Consider the following 22131-nt stretch of genomic DNA (forward strand, 5'->3'; position numbering starts at 1 on the left):
ATGGAAATTCCACGCAGGAATATCAACAATGTGGAAAAGACAGACTGCTACTTACCGTAAAGAAGACATGTCAAGTTGCAGACTGGCACGGTTAAAAGGCACTCACATACAGCTTTCAGCCACAGCCTTCATGACTAAAGACACACACACACACACACACACACACAGGATTATAGCTATATTACATGACCTCGTTGAAACTCAATGACACGTTGCTAATGCATCTTTGTCACTGGGCATTCCAGCTTGAGATGTTCACTGTCGAAGGCTGTGGCTGAAAGCTATATATGAGTGTCTTTTAATCGTGCCTGTCTGCAACTTAACATGTCTTCCTTATAGTAAGTAGCAATATGTCTTTTCCTACACTGTTGATGTGAAATTTTAATACACATCATCTTCTAGATGTGGAAACATGCCTACCAACTTTTGCTTATGTGACAACTCCTTCTTGATGTTGCAACTTTTTTCTGTAATTATACAATAACATCAGAAAAATTGAGATAATACTGATGGAAAATAATAAAAAATAACCAGTCATAAAACATTTCTCACTAGTATACCTCCAAAGTGAAGAGGCTGGAAATTAACTTTAAAAATGGCATGTTTCAGAAACACTTTGAAAACTTTGGGGATTATCATTTGTAGTGATAATTACATATTAACATGATCTACAGAGGCACATCTGAGCTGTAAATTTATGATAATGCATCATGCAGACTACTGTACCATGTCACTGAACATTCACCACCATTTGTGTCTTGTAAAACATGATGTGTGAATGCCTTAATGCATACTTTATTTAAGTAGTTCATTCTATGACACCACCTTTGCCTGAAACTTTTAGTACATGTACTAAAATAATTAATTATTTTAAATAGAATGGATTGTTTCATGCTGCTGGTCTGATGTGGTAGATGGTAAGTAAAATACCACCTTTAGAATACATGTTGATACTAAAAAATTACTCTTACATAGCAAAATACTTTGAGGATATATCTGACTTCCGTCAGTCCTCATGTGCAATTTCTGTTAGGATATGGCAGTGGTACACAAGGACTATTCTAGTTTCTGTAAAACAAGCAGACCATACAGTGGACAAGTTCACACAAACACACACACACACACACACACACACACACACACACACACACACAAAAAAGTAGGCAACTAGTTAGCTACTAAAATTCACTCTTCATGAACATTACCAATATTCTCCTCTCTCTCTATCTCTCTCGTTCTCTCTCTCTCTCTTCTGATGATGTAACTTGAATATGCCTCTCCATATTGCTGAATCACAGCTTCCAACAGCAGCAGTACTCCTTGACGAATATTTGCTTCTGAAATGTTAGTGAGTTACAGGTGGCTCCTAAATTCCATTAATGAACTTATTAAGAATACAACTAATCTGCCTTTATTATTCAACAATCTCATAATGATTGATATCATTACTGGATGAAAGAGACATGCATCTGCAGAAAATAAGAACAGGTTCAAGCTATTGTTCCCACAAACACAGACACCAGTCCTGCTTAACTGTCATTAGGATTATGTTAGAAAAACATGAAGGAATGTATAGAAATGCCACTTTCCTTTGTCGGTTATTACTGTCGTCATCACAATACTTCATGGACAATACTAGCTGATCATGGATGTCCCACATATTTTCACTCATGGTTTCTGAGAACTACCAGAGCATAGCAGTTTCTGTCTACTACTTTCAAACATATAATTGTTTCAGACACATAATTGGTAGAAGGGATGTACAGTACAAACAAACAAATGGTTGCTGTTGTTGTTGTTGTGTGGTCTTCAGTCCAGAGACTGGTTTGGTGCAGCTCTCCATGCTACTCTATCCTGTGCAAGCCTCTTCATCTCCAAGTAACTACTGCTACCTACATCTTTCTGAATCTGCTTAGTGTATTCATTTCTTGGTCTCCCTCTACAATTTTTACCCTCCACACTTCCCTACAATACTAAATTGGTGATCCCTTCATGCCTCAGAATGTGTTCTACCAACTGATCCCTTCTTCTAGTCAAGTTGTGCCACAAATTCCTTTTCTCCCCATGTCTATTCAGTACCTCCTCATTAGTTATGTGATCTACCTATCTAAACTTCAGCATTCTTCTGTAACACCACATTTCAAAAGCTTCTATTCTCTTCTTGTCTAAACTGTTTATCATCCATATTTCACTTCCATACTAGCTGCACTCCTACAGATACTTTCAGAAAGGGCTTCCTGACATGTGAGCCTGTACTTGATGTTAACGAATTTCTCTTCTTCAGAAACGCTTTTCTTACCATTGCCAGTCTACATTTTATATCCTCCCTACTTTGACCATAATCAGTTATTTTGCTTACCAAATAGCAAAACTCATTTACTACTTTAACTGTCTCATCTCCTAATCTAATACCCTCAGCAGCACTTGATTTAATTTGACTACATTCCATTATACTCGTTTTGCTTTTGTTGATGTTCATCTTATATCCTCCTTTCAAGCCACTGTCCATCTTGCTCAACTGCTCATCCAGGCACTTTACTGTCTGAAAGAATTACAATATTATCAACAAACCTCAAAGTTTTCATTTCTTCTCCATGGATTTTAATTAATATTAAAAATTTTCTTTTGTTTCCTTAACTGCTTGCAATATACGGATTGAATAACATCAGGGGTAGGCTACAACCCTATCTCACTCCTTTCTCAATCACTGCTTCCCTTTCATGCCCACTAATTGTTATAACTGCCATTTGGTTTATGTACGAATTGTAAATAGCCTTTTGCTCTATATTTTACCCCTGCCACCTTCAGAATTTGAAAGAGAACATTCCAGTCAACATTGTCAAAAGCTTTCTCAAAACCAACAAATGCTAGAAACGTAGGTTTGTCTTTCCTTAACCTATCTTCTAAGATAAGTCGTAGGGTCAGTATTGCCTCATGTGTTCCAACATTTCTCCTGAGTCCAAACTGATCTTCCCTGAAGTTGCCTTCTACCAGTTCTCCCAATCGTCCATTTTGCAACCGTGACTTATTAAACAGATAGTTTGGTAATTTTCACACCTGTCAACACCTGCTTACTTTGGGATTGGAATAATTATATTCTTCTTGCAGTCTGAAGACATTTTGCCTGTCTCAAACATCTTGCTCAACAAATAGAAGAGTTTTGTCATGGCTGGCTAATACGAGGCAATCAGTAGTTCCAGTGGAATGCTGTCCACTCTCGAGGCCTTGTTTCGACTTAGGCCTTTCAGGGCGGTGTCAAATTCTTCACGCAGTATCACATCTCCCATTTCATCTTCATCTATGTTTCCTTCCATTTCCATAAAATTTCTCTCAAGTACATCACCCTTGTATAGACCCTCTATATATTTCTTCCATCTTTCTGCTTCCCTTCTTTGCTTAGATTGGTTTTCCATCTGAGCTCTTGACATTCATACAGGTGGTTCTCTTTTCTGCAAAGGTCTCTCTCTAATTTTCCTGCAGGCAGCATCTATCTTACCCCCAGTGATGTATGCTTCTACATCCTTACATTTGTCCTCTAGCCATCCCTGCTTAGCCATTTTGAACATCTTGTCGATCTCACTTTTGATACTTTTGTATTCCTTTTTGTCTGCTTCATTTACTGTATTTTTATATTTTCTCCTTTCATCAATTAAATTCAATATATCTTCTGTTACCCAAGGATTTCTACTAGCCCTCGTCTTTTTACCAACTCAATCCTCTGGTGCCTTAACTATTTCATCTCTCAACCCTACCCATTGTTGTTCTATTGTATTTCTTTCCCCTGTTCTTCTCAACTGTTCCCTAATGCTCTCTCTGAAACCCTCTACAACCTCCGGTTCTTTCAGTTTATTCAGGTCCCACCTTCTCAAATTCCTACCCTATTGCAGTTTCTTCAGTTTTAATATACAGTTCATAACCAATAAATTGTGGTCAGAATCTACATCAGTCCCTGGAAATGTCTTACAATTTAAAAACTGGTTCCTAAATCTCTGTCTTACCCTTATATAATCTATCTGAAACTTTCCTGTGTCTCCAGGTCTCTTCCAAGAATACAACTTTCTTTCATGGTTCTTAAACCAAGTGATAGCTGATTAAGTTGTGCTCTGTACAAAATTCCACCAGGCACCTTCCTCTTACATTCCTTACCCAAAGTTGGTATTCACGTACAACTTTTCCTTCTCTTCCTTTTCCTACTATTGATTTCCAATCCCCCAGACTACTAAATTTTCGCCTGCTTTAACTATATCAATAATTTCTTTTATCTCACCATACAGTTCTTCAATCTCTTCATCATCTGCAGAAATAGTTGGCATATAAACCTGTACTACTATGGTAGGCCTGGGCTTCATGTCTATCTTGGCTACAATAATGCATTCACTACACTGTTTGTAGTAGCTTATACACATTCCTATTTTTCTTATTCATTATTAAACCTACTCCTACATCACCCATACTTGATTTTGTATTTATAACTCTGTATTCACCTGACCAGAAGTCTTGTTCCTCTTGCCACCAATTTTCACTAATTCCCACTAAATCCAACTTTAACCTATCCATTTCCCATTTTAAATTTTCTAACCTACCTGCCCAAATAAGGGATCTGACATTCCACGCTTCAATCTGTAGAATGCCAGTTTTGTTTCTCCTGATAATGATGTCCTCCTGAGTAGTCCCCTGCCCAGAGATCCAAATGGGGGACTGTTTTACGTCCAGAACATTTTACCCAAGAGGACACCATCATCATTTAACCACACAGTAAAGCTGTATGCCCTCGGGAAAAATTACGGCTGTAGTTTCCCTGGCTTTCAGCTGTTTGCAGCACCAGCACAAATGATTACAATTTTTAAAAAATTGGATGATAAAACAATGGAAAATCCAGGATGGAATGTAACAATATGAGAGAAGTAAAGTTGCTACTCACCATATAGCAGAGATGCTGAGTCACGATAGGCACAATAAAAAGATTCACACAATCATAGCTTTCATCCATTAAGGCCTTTGTCATCAGTAGACACACATACACACACACGCAACTTGCACACACTTCTGCAGTCTCAGAGAGCTGAAACTACACTGCGAGCAGCAGCACCAGTGCATGATGGAAGTGGTGACTGGGTGGGGGTAAGGAGGAGGCTGGGGTGGGGAGGGGGAGGGATAGTATGGTGGGAGTGGCGGACAGTGAAGTGTTGCAGTTTAGACAGAGGGTAGGAGAGAAGGTGCGGAGGGGGTAAGTAGCAGAAAAGAGAGAAATAAAAATAAAAATAATCATAAAAATAAAAGAAATTAAAAGACTGGGTGTGGTGGAGAAACGATGGCTGTGTAGTGCTGGAATGGGAACAGGGAGGGGGCTGGATGGGTGAGGACAATTACTAACGAAGGTTGAGGCCAGGATGGTTACGGGAATGTTGGATGTATTACAGGGAAAGTTCCCACCTGCGCAATTCAGAAAAGCTGGTGTTGGTGGGAAGGATCCATATGGCACAGGCTGTGAAGCAGTCATTGAGATGAGGGGTATCATGTTTGGCAGCGTGTTCAGCTACAGGGTGGTCCACTTGTTTCTTGGCCACAGTTTGTAGGTGGCCATTCAGCTTGTTGATTGTCATGCCTACATAGAATGCAGCACAGTGGTTGCAGCTTAGCTTGTAGATCACTTGACTGGTTTCACAGGTAACCCTACCTTGGATGTGATAGGTAATGTTAGTGACCGGACTGGAGTAGGTGGTGGTAGGAGGATGTATCCTTACCCCCTCCCCCCTCTGCAGCTTCTCTCCTACCGTCCATCTAAACTGCAACACTTCACTGTCCGCCACTCCCACCATACTATCCCTCCCCCTCCCCCTCCCCCTCCCCACTCCAGCCTCCTCCTTACCCCCACCCATTCGCCACTTCCATCATGCACTGGTGCTGCTGCTCGCAGTGTAGTTTCAGCTCTCTTGAGACTGCAGAAGTGTGTGTGTGTGTGTGTGTGTGTGTGTGTGTGTGTCTACTGATGACAAAGGCCTTAATGGCTGAAAGCTATGATTGTGTGAATCTTTTTATTGTGCCTATCGCGACTCAGCATCTCTACTATAAAATTGGATGATTTATTCATAAGGAAGAGAATCACAAACTGAGCAAATCAACAATGTGATTTTCCACCTCTACCCATTATGCAAGCAGTTATTTGGCTTAGCATTGATTGATAAGGTTCTTGGACGCCCTCATGATAGAAATTGCGCAAAATTCTGTTAAATTGGCATGGTAGATCAACAAAATGCTCCAAACATTTTCAGTTTAGGAGAGATCTGGTGATCCTTTTGGTCAAGGTACGTTTAGGCAAGCATAAAAACAAACAGTAGAAAACTCTCTGCAGGTGTGGGTGGCATTATCTTACTGAAATTTAAGCCCAGGATGGACTGCCTGGAAGGGCATCAAAATGGGTTTAGAATATTGTTGACATACCATTGTGCTGTAAAGGTGTTGTGGATGACAACTAAAGGGGTCCTGATGTGAAAAGAAATGACACCCCAGACCATCCCTCCTGTTTGTTGGGTCGTATGGTATCCCACCTTTGTTTTGGTTGTCTCCAGGGATGTCTTTGCTGGTACTGGGGCCCAATTGAAATTGGGACTCATCACTAAACAAAATTCTACTCCAGTCAATAAGATTTCAGGACAAAGAAGTGTCTGGAGACACCCCAGACAGCAGTGGGATACCAACCTGACTGTCACTCGCCAAAGGGCCTGACAACCAAGAGTAACGGTATGGGGTGCCATTTCTTTTAATAGCAGGAATTCTTTGGTTGTTATCTGCGACACCTTTACAGCACAGCGGTACATCAATGATATTGTATGTCCTGTTTTGTTGTCCTTCATGGCAAGCCATCATATGCTTACATTTCAGCAAGATAATTTCCACACACACACGGTGAGAGTTTCTACTGCTTGTCTTCCTGCTTGCCAGATCTGACTTTGGCCAGCAAGGCTGCTGAAGCTCTCCCCAGCTGAGAATGTCTGGAGCATTGTGGGCAGGACCCTCCAGCCAGCTTGGGATTTTGATGATCTAATGAGTCAGTAGGACATAATTTGGCATGACATCCCTCATGAGGGCATCCAACAACTTTATCAATCGGTACCAAGCTGAATAGCTGCCTGTCTAAGGACTTGAGATAGACCAAGACGTTATTGACTTGCTCAATTTGTGAAGCTCTTTCTTTCGAATAAATCATCCAGTTTTTCTGAAATTGTAATCATTTTTTTGTTTACTTACAGTACTCAAGTGTTGATCTTCTTCTACAATGTTTACTCCACACTGCACACTGCCACCCCCCTCTCCCCCGCTCCCACCTGCCACACAAACACCAACACACACTTTCATCCATAACCAAAATGACTTTTCCTTCATGGCTCATGGTGTGACATATCAAGTGATCCCTACCTTTAGTCTTGTTTTCTTCCCAATTAGATTCAGTACCCTTTGATTAGCTATCCAGTCTGCCTATACAATCTTCCAATTCTTCTGTAGTACCTCATTACAAAGCTTATATTCTATTCTTGTTTATTTACATTAAACATCAACGAATTTCTCTTTTTCAGAAACACTTTTCTTGTTATTGCTCATTTGCATTTTATATCATCTTTATATCTACTATCGTCAGTTATTTTGCTATCCAAGTAGTAACATCCATCTTTCCATGTTTTGCTTTCCATCCTGTTCAACTGCTTTTCTATGCCCTTTACCATCTTTGAAATAATTACAGCATCATTGGCAAACCTTAAACATTTTATTTCTTCTATCCCTTTCTTTTCAAATTTCGCCTTGGTATTTTCACTGTTTGCCCAATGTACAGAGTGATTGGAGATAGGCTATAACTCTGTCTGACTCCCTTCTCAACTACTGCATTCGTATTATGTCCTTTGACTCTTGTAACTGCAGTCTGGCTTCTGCACAAGTTGTAGATACCCTTTTATTATCCGTTTTTATGTCTGATACCTTCAGAATTTCAAAGAGTGTATTCACGTCGACATTTTCAAAAGCTTTCTCTAAATCTAAAAATACTATCAACATGGGTTTGCCTTTCTTTAACCCATCTTCTAAGATACGTTGTAGGGTCAGTATGACCTTGCTGTACCTACATTTTTGATCTTCCCCGATGATGGATTTTATCAGTCTTTCCATCCTTCTGTTAATATTTGACGATAATAATGTACAACAATCACTTATTAAACTGATGGTTCAATAATATTCATAATTGTCAGTGCTTGATTGTTAACAAACTATTCTATTTATGCAGTGAGGTCTTTCCCTCATCTGCTCTACATTTTATTGCAATTTATCACGGATATCTCTTTACGCTACTACACACACACATATTTAATAGCACTGATAAATGAGATTAAGCTTGAGCAGTGATGTGTTCTCTGATGTGCAATTCAGTGTTGAAACTGTTGTAAATGTAATTACAGTAAAAAACTGATAAAGGCAGTTTCTTCTGCAGGCATGTTCAGAGGTTTATTCACTGGTCATTAGTTGTCTGCAATTTAACCTCAATGACAGTAATCATGTAAATCAACTGACTTGAATAATTTATGAAGGAATTCAATCTGCTGCACAACAATTGCTGCCCCATTTTAACTAACCATCACAAAGAACAACAACGCATTTCAAGTTGCTTCAACCATGACAGTTGCATTTTTAAATACCTAAATGGCATATAATGACATAAATTACTTTTGGATTAAAGGAGGCCACTGATCAAAAAGCAGAATGGTTGAGTCATTGATAGGCACAAACAAAAGAAAAAAACTTGCTAGTTTTTGGAGTAATCATTTTTTGAACTAGAGTAAAATACACACATGGAGTGCATGTCACCCTACTTACATTTCTTCACAACCTCAACATCTCTCCCATCTGCTCTACCTGGCCCTCTTCTACCCTGGACGTTGACCTTCTCCTCTCTAGTGGCTCCACCCACACCTTTGTCCACATTAAACCCACTACTCACCAACAGTACCAACATTTTTACAGATGCCTCCTTTCTATACCCAAAAAATCTCTTCCATGCAGCCTTGCCACTCATGGACAACGTATTTACAGTGATGGGATTCCCTTGCTCAATATGCTGAAGACCACACGAAGGCCATCACAAACAGCCAATACACTCCAAATCTAGTCAAACAGATTTTAAATATCATATCCTCACAAATGCCTTATTCCCCACCACATCCAAGAATCAGTTACAAAGGAGCATTCCCCCTGGTCACCCAATAGCACCCTGAAACGGAACAACTGAACCATATCCTTTGCCAAGGCTATCATTCTCTCTCATCCTGCCCTCAAATGATGGACATCCTACCCAAGATCCTTCTCATCTAGCCCACCCAATCTACACAACATTCTACTCCATCTGTATGCCATGTTCATCCCCAATCCATTGTCACAGGGATCATAATCCTGTGGCCGACCAAGGTGTGTGACCTGCCATATCCACCACGCAGCACCTCTTACTCCAGCCCTGTCACAGGCTTATTCTACCACGTCACAGGCCAGGCAACCTGTAAAAGCAGCCATGTCATATACCAACTCTGCTGCAAACCCTTTTATGTCAGTATGACTACCAACCAGCTGTCCACCATGACGAATGGCCACCGCCAAATTGTTGCCAAGAACCTAGTTGACCAATCAGTGGCACAACATGCAGCTGAGCACACCATGCACAGTTTTAATAGCTGCTTCACAACCTGGGCCATCTGGACCCTTCACTCCATCACCAGCTTCTCTGAACTACACAGATGGAAGTTATTCTTACAACACATCCTCCACTCCTGTAATCATTCTGGCCTCAATCTCAGATATAGTCCCTGCACCCTCCACCCAACAGTTTCCCCTTCCTTTGTCCTGTCACACCTATGTTACTTACAGGGTGCACTGCTCTTCACCAGCCTATACAACTGTGCATTAAATGCATAGCCCACATACCTGCCACCCCTCCCTCTTGTATTCCTAGCTGGCAAAGCAAGTGTCTCCCTCTAAGCCACTAGCCACAAACCCCGTAGTCCCTCTCCCTGTCTCTAACACCCACTCTCTTGAGACTGCAGAAGTGTGTGTGTGTGTGTGTGTGTGTGTGTGTGTGTGTGAGAGAGAGAGAACACGCGCATGTGCACACCTATCAACAACTCAATGTTTCTGCTTTTCAGTGTGTGGTCTTCTTGTATTCAAAAATATTTACATTCTACAATAACTTTCCTACGGCATCAATGTACTGGTGTCACTGAAATTCCCAACAAAGAAATAATTACATATGAGGTCTGTAAGAAAAGTATCTGACCTTTGGCCAGGAGGGGAAAAAACCTGGCTTACCTGGAGTGCTGGACACCTAATCACCCCCAAAGTAGTCCCCTTCAGACTCCACAAACTGCTCCCAGCAAGTGCCACCACTATTGCAAGCATGCTGAAAAATCCTCTTTTGGAATAGAGTTTAGGTCACTGTCGTTGCTGCCTTAATGTTCTCTCATCTGAAATTGCTTTCCTTTCAATGGCTTCTTGAGTTTGGAAACAGCCAGAAGTTGCAAGGGGGCCATATCAGGAGTCAGGAGATTAAAGAGCCTGTTGACACACAGGAATCTGGTTTTTTGTCAAAAAAAAGTCTCAATCAAGTGTGAGGAATGTGCTGGAGCACTGTTGTGATGGAGGTGCATCATTTTTCTGTTGACTGCAAGTCTGGTCTCCTGCACCACATAGCATCAGGTAGGCAATGGAGGACATCCCAGTAGTACCGTTTGGTGATTGACTCTGGGGTGCGTACTCATGTGTATCACACCACAAGAGTCAAAGAAAGCAGTCAGGATCACTTTGACATTGCTGTGCACTTGGAAGGCCTTTTTGGTCTTGACGATGAGGAATTCTTCCACTGTGACGACTCGTATTTGGTTTCCGAGTTGTACCTGTATGCCCAGTGCTTGTCACCAATGATTACGGTGTTTACGAAGTCAGGGTCAGTGTTTGTGGAGTCCATCATGTACTGTGAGACTTCAATATGAAGCTGTGTTTGCTCCACTGTCAGCAGCTTTGGCACGAATTTCGCAAACACTCCCTTCATGGCCAAATCTTGAGACACAATGGAATGTACTGAAAAAGTGCTGATGCCCACCTCTTCTGCAATTTATCTCATAGTTACATGACAGTCTCACATCACCACAGTGTTCACTTTGGCAATGACTTGGTCATTTTGGCATCATGATGGCCAACCAGAGCATGGCTCACTCTCCACTGATTTACAGCCACCTGTAAACTGCTTGTACCACTCCTTAATCTGTGTGATGCCCATAGATCGTCATTGAAAGCAATCTGAATCTTCCAAATGGTTTCCATTTGGCTGGCGCCCAGTTTCAGGCAAAATTTGATGCAGTAGCGCTGCTCCAGTCATTCCGTCATTTCCCTTGCAATGAAAAACTGATGCAAGCACTACACACAATCTCACTTAACTGCTGCTTGCCAGCAACTGACACAGTCGACAGTTGGGAAAAAAATCGTGCATGCGGATGAAGGTTCAGGTAGGCTGATGCAGGCATGCTAAATTTAAATCAATCAGGTGTTTGCAAAAGAAAAATAATGTTGGATACTTTTCTAACACACCTCGTATAGTAATCAATTCTGCATTACACAGGTGAGTCCAAATACTTTTGATCAAGGATTATCTTCTAACACACCCCACATAACCACCCACATAAAAAAACACAGATTATGAAACCAGACTGTTGCTTAGTTAAAATTGGTCTTCATGTTCAGTCTTCTTTGGACATTCAGGTGAAAAGTACACAGTTCAACACTACTGTCCAATTAGTGTGTTTGTTCTCAATGCTCACTATTTTTTTTTTTTTTTTTTTTTAAAAAAAAGACCACCTCTGTATTTCTTCTCAGTAAGTTTCCATGTACTCAAAAGGAGTCATGCTCCATACAGAAGAATAATTAAAATTTTTAATTTTACTTTTTGCTTGTTGACGTACTGAGTACTGACAATGGTGAGATATATAGATGCCTGAAGCAACGTTTATAATTTCCTGACAAAGATAAAAGAATTTGTGTTTAAGCATACTCTATTTACATATCTTGCACCAGTTGTTGCAAAAGCCACAATATTCATGCATGGTTTGTATCCTTTTCTGCTCAGAGATTCCCATGGTTTGCTTTATGCTCTGGTGATTTGTTTATGGTTGTGAATGAAATATTCGTGGATAAAAATTTATTTTTCAAATTTCAACCTACACAGCGATCACAAAATTGCATTTCAAGACGTAAAATTCAAGAAGCCCACCTTCTTGAACTAATGTTTCCTTAAAACGACATTGCCTTTTTCCATTTGTAACTAATGTGTTCTTTGGAATAGCCTCAGTAACAATGAACTTGGAACTTTTTTATTTAAAATAATGAGACTGAAGCTGCTTCCAATATTCATGATGATTCAAAATTTCCTGTTGTTGTAGTAAAGTGACAAAGGTTTTGGTGTACTAGTCACATGATAAATCCAACTTAGTGTAGACATTAATTTTATACTGTGCAAAATATTATATTCATTAAATCTTACTAATTCAGAGGATTTGTTACTGCTTTTACAATAAAGTGAATTCTGACAGCATTAGTAATACAGTTTTATTAGCAATATAATGTCAAAATTCCAAATAATATTATCTTGCATAGAAGTTTACCTAATGATCTGTTTCTGTTAGGCGTTCAGTGGACAACTGATTTAAAGCCACTCCGAACAAACTGGATTAAAGAGTATCTTACAACTGCTCCATATCTCATCCTTGTATTTAAGCAGCTCTATAGCTTAAAGGAAGATGGAACAAAAGTCATACATTATTACAACGAGATGAGTGTTGCAATGGCAGCAGGAATACTCATCACAGCTGTACATGTAAGTATTAACAATTAATGACTTATTGCTCTCTCTCTCTCTCTCTCTCTCTCTCTCTCTCTCTCTCTAAATATGCACACAGTTAGTGTGTTTTGAAGAGATATGCAACTTCAAAATTATTGTGATCATCTGGGAAGAAATAACTGTTAAAAAACATTCTGGTCAATGACTGACTTTCACATTCTCCAGACTGTGTTATAGATATACAAAGTTGATAATTTTGTTATGAAAACCATATTTCTTATGAGCAGTTTTGATCCTCTTCTTGTCTTAAACGATAAAACAGATAACCAGATCTGGAAATGCATATAATGTAATTTCATGATGAAAGTGATATGGGTGCAACAATTGTCAGTATTAAATTTATTATACCCCAGTATACCAACATTTGTGATTTTTACATAATAATCACAGTTATTTGGCATCAAACTCAACACTGAGTGTGATACATAACATCTGTATTCTGCAAGTCACCATAGTGCGTGATGGAGGATACATCTTATTCCAGTATTATTTTTCTCTTTTTCTATTCCATTTGCAGATTGTACATAGGTAGACAGATTGATGGTACCCCTCTGTATGAGCCTCAATGTCTCTCATTTTAGAGCCATCATTATTACATGAGATGTATGCTGAAGGAAGGAACATGTTTCTCAACTTGGAATGGAATGTGAAATCTCAGGATTTTGCGAGTAAGGTGTTCTGTGATTGATGGTTACTTTCTTGTACCATTACTCGTTGCTACTGAATGATGGAGTGTCCTCCTCACTCCTTAGTACTCTCCACAACTGCTTCTAGCACATGGCCTACAAATCATCTAAATTTGTGCCTGAGATTTTCCATATTATCTTTTCCAGAGCTGAATGTTTGCTGGTGACTGCTCAGGTAGTTTCTAATTATTTTCCTATTACAGCTGTTAAACAGAAATATCTTCCTGCTTTTATTACCTTTTGCCCAATACCAGTGATCAATAATGTTGCAATAGCCTTGAAGGTCATAGAGTATTACATCTATGTTACCCAAATCAAAATATTTGGGCCTACTTGTTGCCAGCAGATACAATGCGATGCACTGGATGCACTGTTTTACTGATTGCTCTAAATAATTTTTGCAAAATATATTTATTACAGTGTTTCACAATTATTTGCACTTGCCTTCAATTCTAAAAGCATGTGTGTGTGCAAGTCTATAGCTGGCAGACTGACCTACCCCATTTCTCACCCATCAATTTGGCAAAATCCTCAATAGCATCATCCAACAATGTAGAGTTACAGATTTACCATATTTCATTCATGCAAAGAGCAGGAGCATGTTTTATCACCCAAGACAGCATTAACAATGACTGATTATGGATGTGTCTCTGAAAGTCATCCTGGAACAGCTGTTTCTGTTCAGTGGGCACAAGACAGTTGTATTGGGAGAAAAGTGTTTGTTTCTCTGCAGCACACATTTTCAACAAGGTCCCACAAATACTAAAAGTAACAAAATGCATATTTTCTAATCAAAGCTCATCCCTTCTTCTCTATAGGAGTAATATATGTCCACTTAATTTTGATTGTTCTCAAAGTAGCTTACTAAAACAAATGAAATTTAGAAATAATTTTTGTAATGAGGATTCAGAATTGTTACTTGGTCCACTCATCCTGATTTGGAGTTTTCACCGTTTACTCAAGTTATTTCAGATGGATGATATATTTGTTTGTACCAATTCACCTTTCCGTAACCATTATTAGTAGTTTGACATTAACAATGTGTACAAACACATTCTTACTGTGCACAAAAATGGAGATAAACATGAATACAAATTTCACTTGATTACTTGTAGGTTTCTCTCATTCATGCTAATAGTAATGATTTATAATACCTTATTTCAGTATGCTGGGCTTGTATCACTCACTAGCACACCACTCAACTGTGGACCAGCACTACGTAAACTGTTGGGACGGCCAGCAAATGAGAAACTTACTCTGTTGCTGCCAGTTGGATACCCTGCAGATGATGCTACTGTACCTGATCTCAAACGCAAGCCACTAGAAGATATACTGATTGAAATATAGGACACTAAGTATTTCTGTGAGCTACTATTTAGCTTACAAGGACACTGCCACAATAAAGTGCATTTTTTTCTTTACTGTTCTAGATTTATGAATACTTGTTATACATTAACAATTTTGTGTATCATTTATTGCACAATTCTTGTATGGATTTGTACCATAAATACAGAAAACTTGTAACCCGTGTTCACCATCTTCAAATATGGAATTCATTTACCTTACCTTTTCAAAACTACATACAAATGACTCAGTCATGCGCTAAATGCTACAGCAGTATGGCACAGATACAGGCATTGCTTCATCACACTCAGTGTTTATCGTCCTCATTTACTCTCACACACACAGGCCACAAAGAGATGTACAGATGTGTGGCGACATAAAAGAGAGCAAATGGAAGAATGATGTAAGTATTGTAACAAATGTTACTTTCGTATCTTCCAGGAAGAAAAATGCAGCTACCCATTGGTTAAACTGTACCTTCATAATAATTTGCAGTTTCTCATTTTACGACACCCCACTTTCTGAGACAATAATCAATGCATTTGAACACTGTAAGACACTGTGGAGTCTGTGCAAAGCCATTCAAACTAAAGAGACACATTGTCTTCAGGTGACTGTGAGACTATGCTGACCTGTACACTATGGAATTATAAAAACTCGTCAACAGTTAAAATGGGGATGCAACTGATCATCCTTCCTATAGTACAGATCTGGTTGGCATCACGTGGCATCCATCATTTTTAAGAATTGGGTGGACAATGTTTCACCTCAGAGGAGAAACTGCAGAGAACAACAACAACATACCAAATGTATCAAATACAGTATAGACAAGACTCTTGATCCTGCATGTGTGGTACTGACATGTGAAGGTTTCTGTTCTTGTCTGTGTTGGGCAGAGATATTAGATGTGGTGAAAACAGTGGAGTGGAGCCACTCAATGCCATTAGTCATCATCATGACGTGCTTAGAGTTATCTATCTCCACAGTGCAGTGCATTATTATTATTATTAAGTTTATCTCTTGGTAAGGTATAAAGACAGATGAAACCCTCGGAAGATTTACGCAACAGTTCAAAGAAGCAGCTCATTTGAGGTCTTGAGTGTTTACTTGGCACAAGCTATCTTTGGCGGATCATAGCACTTGAGACTTAGTATCACAACCGACTGTGAACCAGCATAACAAACAACAACATTAGCCTTGTTCAACAACTTCTTGAGGGCGACAGGTGTCTCACGGCTGCCGAGACTGCAGGTGATGTCGATGTAAGTCATGCCAAAACCTTTGCAGTTATCACATCTGCATCTACATGACTAGTTAGCAATTAACACTTAACTGCTTGGCAGAGGGATCAATGAACAATGCCCAGACAACTGATTTACTGATACACTTTTGAATAGTGCACTGGAAAAAAGACTAAAATTTTTTCATGCATGTTGTTATTTTATTAAAATGATCATTTGCCCTATATACGTGGGATTCAACAAAATATTTTGGCAACTGGAGTCAAAAGCTGGCGACTGAAATTTTGTGAAAAGATCTGGCTGCAATGAAAAGCACCTTTGTTCCTGTTTTAATGATTTCTATCCCAATTTACATATCATATCTGTAACACGCTCTCGTGTTTCACGATAATACAACAGTAGCTGCCCTTCTTTGAACTTTCTTGATGTTGTTCATCAATCCTGTCATGTAAGGATTCCATATTGTGCAGCAGTACTCCAGAAGAGGACAAAAGGCATAGTGAAGGCAATCTTTTTAACTGATTTGTCGCATTATGCACGTGTTCTGTCAATAAAATGCAGTCTTTGGTTCACCCACAACATTTTCCAAGAGATCATTCCTATTCACATTGTTTGTAATTATTATCCCCAAGAATTTAGTTGAATTCACAGTCTTTAGATGTAGACAATCTATGGTGTAACCAAAATTTAACATACTCCTTTCAGTAATAATGTGGATGACCTCACACTTTTTATTGTTTAAGAGTCAACTGCCACTTTCCACCCTACACAGATACCTTGTCTAAATCATTTTGCAACTGGGTTTGCTCATCTGACGATTTTTCTAGATGCTAAATGACAGCACCATTTACAAAGATGGCTGCCCAGGTTGTCTCCTTAATCATTTATACAGATTAGCAACAGCAGAGGGCTTATAACACTTCCTCGGGGAATGCCAGATATCACTTCCGTTTTACTCAATGACTTCTCATCAGTTATTATGAGCCGTCATCTTCCTTACTGGAAATTATGAATCTAGCCACATTATTGAAATGATACTCCACAGTCACACAATTTAATTAAAAAATCTTGTGCGGAAGTGTCAAACGCATTCTGGAATTCTAGAAATATGGAATCAATTTGAGATCCCCTGTCGATAACATACATTACCTTGTGTGTATAATGAGATACTTGTCTTTCACAAGAATGATATTTTCTGATTCGGTGCTGACTGCATGTCAATATATCGTTTTCTTCGGGGTAACTGATAATGTCTGAATGCAATAAAAGTTCCAAAATCCTACTGCAAATCAACGTCACTGATAGGCATCTGTAAATCAGCAGAGCACTTATATTTCTCTTTTTGTATATTGGTGTGAGCTGTGCAGTGTCTGTCTTTGTGTATGGAAGCAGTTGTATACAGTTGCTAACTACGGAGCTATTATATCAGCAGACACTGGAAAGATCATAGTTGGTGCACAGTTACACTGAGACAATCTACTTCCCAGTTACATTAGCAGCTGTTCGTTATTTGAATTCTGGAATATTTTCTTCATCTTCTTTGGTGAAGGAATTTCAGGAAGTTGGGTTTAGCAACTCCACTTCAGTGCCATTGTCACTGTAACATTCCCACTGCTACCACACAGTGTAGGTACTGACTGTGCCTAGCCATTGGCATACTTTACATACATCCTGTTTCTCTTTGGATTTTCTGCCAGATTTTGAAAGAGATTTTTGGCGGGAATTATTAAAAGTATCTCACATTAGCGGCCACATTAAATTTCAGGCTTCTGTGAAACATTGCCAATCGAGGAGATTTTGTGTTCTTTTAAATCTGACATGCTATTGCATCAGGCGAGCTAGCATTCAGGAAATTGTGCTCCTGGTGGTTTCATTGCCTTTTGACAACTGATAAAAAACTGAATTGTTTGCATACTTTGTCTAGGGCAGAGAATTGTTTCTAACTCACGTTGTCTCCTGTGATGAAACACTGGTACATCATTACACCCTTGCATCAAAAGCAGCAAGCACGGAATGGGGTATGGAGGGACCATTGAACGCAAAATTATGGCTGTCAGCTGCCAATGTCATGGTGACTTTACTTTTTTTTTGACCAGAATGACTGCAGACACAACAGATTTGATTCTATGAGGACAGGATGTTGAAGTTACCTGTTTGGTGGAGGTAATGTTTTATGACAGCAGGGCTATGCTGAAAAATGGCCTAAATACTTTTTACCATCAATTAAAAATACTTAGAAAATTAAGTCTCATGTATATTTGATTCACCCTCACACCTTAATGGACAGTATAAGGCATTCTTGCACAGGGGACAGGAAAGATGATACACTGTTACAATCAATGTCATGATCGAATGGTGATAACATTGAAAATTAGACAATACATATGTGCTGTATCTGTGAATATACCCTTTCTGATATTTACTTTTTTCAGATTTACAGCCGCATTCAAAATTTAAAAAAAAATGGCATTCTAATTTTGTTACTGTAGATGACCAATTTGAAGCAATGATTGTACAGGAGGCATGTAAAAATTATATTGTTGTTTTTGTGGTCTTCAGTTAAAATATGCAGGTCCCCATGCTACTCTGTACTGTGCAAGCCTCTTCATCTCCAAGTAACTACTGCATCCCACATCTTTCTGAATCTGCTTAGTGTATTCATCTCTTGGTCTCCCTCTACAATTTTTACCCCATACACTTCACTCAAGTACTAAATGGTGATCTCTTTATGTCTCAGAACATGTCCTCCCAACTGATCCCTTCTTCTAGTCAGGTTGTGCCACAAATTACTTTGCTCCCAAATTCTATTCAGTACTTCCTCATTAGTTACATGATCTACCCATCTAATCTTCAGCATTCTTCTGTAACACCACATTTCAAAAGCTTCTATTCACTTTTTGTCTAAACTGTTTATCGTCCATGTTTCACATCCATGCATGGCTGCACTCCATACCAATATTTTCATAAAAGTCTCCCCAACACTTAAATTTATTCCTGATATTAAAAAATCTCTCTTCTTTGGAAATGCTTTTTCTTGTCATTATGTCTACAATTTTTACCCCATACACTTCACTCAAGTACTAAATGGTGATTTCTTGATGGTCATCTTATATCCTCCTTATAAGACCTTGTCCATTCCATTCAACTGCTCTTCAAAGTCCTTTGGTCTCTCAGAGAGAATTAAAATGTTATTGGCAAACCTCAAACTTTTTATTTCTTCTCCCTGGACTTTAATTCTACTCCAAATTTTTCTTTGGTTCCCTTTCCTGCTTGCTTAATGTACAGATTGAATAACGCTGGGGCTAGGCTACAACCCTGCCTCACTCCCTTCTCAACCACTACTTCCTTTTCAAGTTCCTCGACTCTCATAAATGCTGTCTGGTGTCTGTACATGTTGCAAATAGCCCTTCATTTCCTGTATTTTACCCTCAGAATTTCAAAGGGAGTATTCCAGTCAGCACTGACAAAAGCTTTCTTTAAGTCTACAAATGTTACAAACTTAGATTTGCCATTTCTTAACCTATCTTCTATGAGAAGTCATAAGGGTCAGTATTGCCTCACTTGTTCCTTCATTTCTCTGGAATCTGAACAGATCTACCCCGAGATTGGCTTCTACCAGTTTTTTCATTCCTTTGTACAGAATTCGTGTTAGTATTTTGCAACCATGACTTATTAAACTAATACTTCAGTAATATCCACACCTGACAGCACCTGCTTTCTTTGGAATTGAAATTATGAGAGTTGACTGAAAAGTAATGCCTCCACCTTTGTAACTCTTCAACAGTTGGCAGCATTGGTATGCAGCAGGTACTGGCTTGTTCCATAGCCTCTTCTCTACAGCTCTAGTTGGCGGGAAGCCTTAGCACTGAATGGTTTTGTTGTTACGGTGTGAAGTATGGAGCCCTGTGTAGATGGTCGCTCAATGCGATTTAAGCAACGCCCAGTCATTGAACTCTGTACAGCAGGTGTCACCCCAAAGGAGATTCATCAAAGAATGAAAGCATTTTATGGTGATTGTGTTGACGTGAGTGCTGCACGTCGTTGGGTGAGTAACTTTAAAGATGTTGAGGTGGGAACATCTGACCTGCATGACAAACAAAGAGTTGGATGTCCTGTGACGATAACCACCGAGTTTCACATGTAAAATGTTGACAGATTGATTCAGAACAATCATCGTATCACTCAGAGGGAAATTGCAAGCACAATCGGCATTTCACAAGAAAGTGTGGATCACATTATTGCTTTGCTTTGTTATCGGAATATCTGTGCGCAATGGGTACCCCGGAAGCTGACTGTTGAAGTGAAAGTGCACAGATCTGAAATTTGCCAGGAACTCCTCTTGCGTTACGAAAATGAAGGTGATGCCTTTCTCCATTTAATTGTGACAGCAGACGAAATGTGGTTACACCATTACGACCCAGAGACGAAACATCAGTCTATGGAATATTGACACTAAGACTCGGTCCAGAAAAAGAAATTAAAGTCGCACCCCTCAGCTGGAAAAATCATGGCCACATTGTTCTTGGATGCAGATGGTGTTATCCATGTTGATTTCCTTGATCATGGAACGACAATAAATTCAGAGTGTTACATCACAACACTGCGAACTCTGAAACGGCAGCTAACAAGGGTCCAAAAGGAAAAGGGAAATGTTTTCTTGCAGCATGACAATGCGAAACCACACACTTCACATGCCACCACAGCAGAACTTCAGAGACTGGATCTCACCACCAAACGGCATCCTCCGTACAGTCCAGATTTAGCACCGTCTGACTTCCATCTGTTCCCAATAATGAAAGACAATCTATGGGGAAATCATTATGCTTCTGATGAAGACGTTGAGAAAACTGTTAGACCATGGTTGCGTAACCAGGAGTGTCGGCTTCTTCTGTGACAGCTTCAGAAAACTTGTTCATTGTTGACAGAAATGTATCTAACTACCTTGTGATTATGTGGAAAAGTGAATATTGATAATTAAATATCACATTCTAAGGATTATTTCTGTCTTTGATTTATTAAAATATTCCCATCCAAACCCAATTAACGAAGGAGGAGGCATTAGTTTTCATTCAACCCTCGTATTATATTCTTTTTGAAATCTGAGGGTGTTTCGTCTGTTTCCACACCAGATGGAATATTTTTGTCATGGCTGGCTCTGCCAAGGCTATCAGTCATTCTAACAGAACGACAGAATGGCTCCTGGAGCCATGTTTCGACTTACATCTTTCTGTGCTCTGTCAAATTCTTCTCGCAATATCATATGTCCCATCTAATTGTCATCTACATTGTCTTCTATTTCTATAAGTGCGCCTGCAAGTTCACATCCCTTGTATAGACCCTTCATATACTCCTTCCACCTTCCCCTTCTTTGCTTAGGACTGGTTTTCCATCTGAGTTCTTTGAATTCATACCACTGCTTTTCTTTTGACCAAAGGTCTCTAATTTTCCTGTAGGCAGTTTCCCCAATGACATTTTCTTCTATATCATTATGTTTCCCCTATAGCCATTCCTGATTGGCCATTTTGCACTTTCTGTCAGTCTCATTTTTTAGATGTCTGTATTCTCATTAGCCTGCTTCATTTAATGCATTTTTATATTTTCTCCTTTCATCAGTAAAATTCAGTATCTGTTGTGTTATCCAAGGATTGTTCCTAGGCCTAGTCTTTTTACGATTTAATCCTCTGCTGCCTTCACTATTTTTTCTCTAAAAGTTGCCCATTCATCTTCTACTGTATTCCTTTCCCATATTTTTGTTAATTGTTTCCTAACGCTCCCTCTTAAACTCTCAACAACTTCTTGTTCTTTCAGTTTAGCAAGGTCCCATCTCTTTATTTTCTACCTTTTTGCAGTTTCATCACTTTTAATCTACAGTTCACAACCAATAAATTGTGGTCAGAGTCCACATCTGCCCCTTGGACTGGCTTACAATCTAAAACCTGGT

The 22131-nt window shown here is 39.3% G+C and overlaps 1 protein-coding gene across 3 annotated transcripts in view; it reads left to right on the plus strand.

The window, feature by feature from the left end:
- Positions 1–15126, plus strand: part of LOC124777467 (iodotyrosine deiodinase 1) — a 96025-nt gene extending 80899 nt beyond the window's left edge. For 2 of the 3 annotated variants that reach the window (XM_047252892.1, XM_047252893.1), the window contains 2 exons: positions 12705–12895; positions 14770–15126. In XM_047252892.1, the coding sequence (XP_047108848.1) occupies positions 12705–12895; positions 14770–14952 (374 nt within the window). In that variant the 3' untranslated portion in view covers positions 14953–15126. Of the gene's footprint in view, positions 1–878; positions 918–12704; positions 12896–14769 lie in introns of all 3 variants that reach the window. The other variant, XM_047252891.1, reaches the window with a different exon arrangement.
- Positions 15127–22131: the final 7005 nt, after the last annotated feature.

This window comes from Schistocerca piceifrons, chromosome 2, assembly GCF_021461385.2.
Source record: "Schistocerca piceifrons isolate TAMUIC-IGC-003096 chromosome 2, iqSchPice1.1, whole genome shotgun sequence".
In the NCBI taxonomy this organism is placed as follows: domain Eukaryota; kingdom Metazoa; phylum Arthropoda; class Insecta; order Orthoptera; family Acrididae; genus Schistocerca; species Schistocerca piceifrons.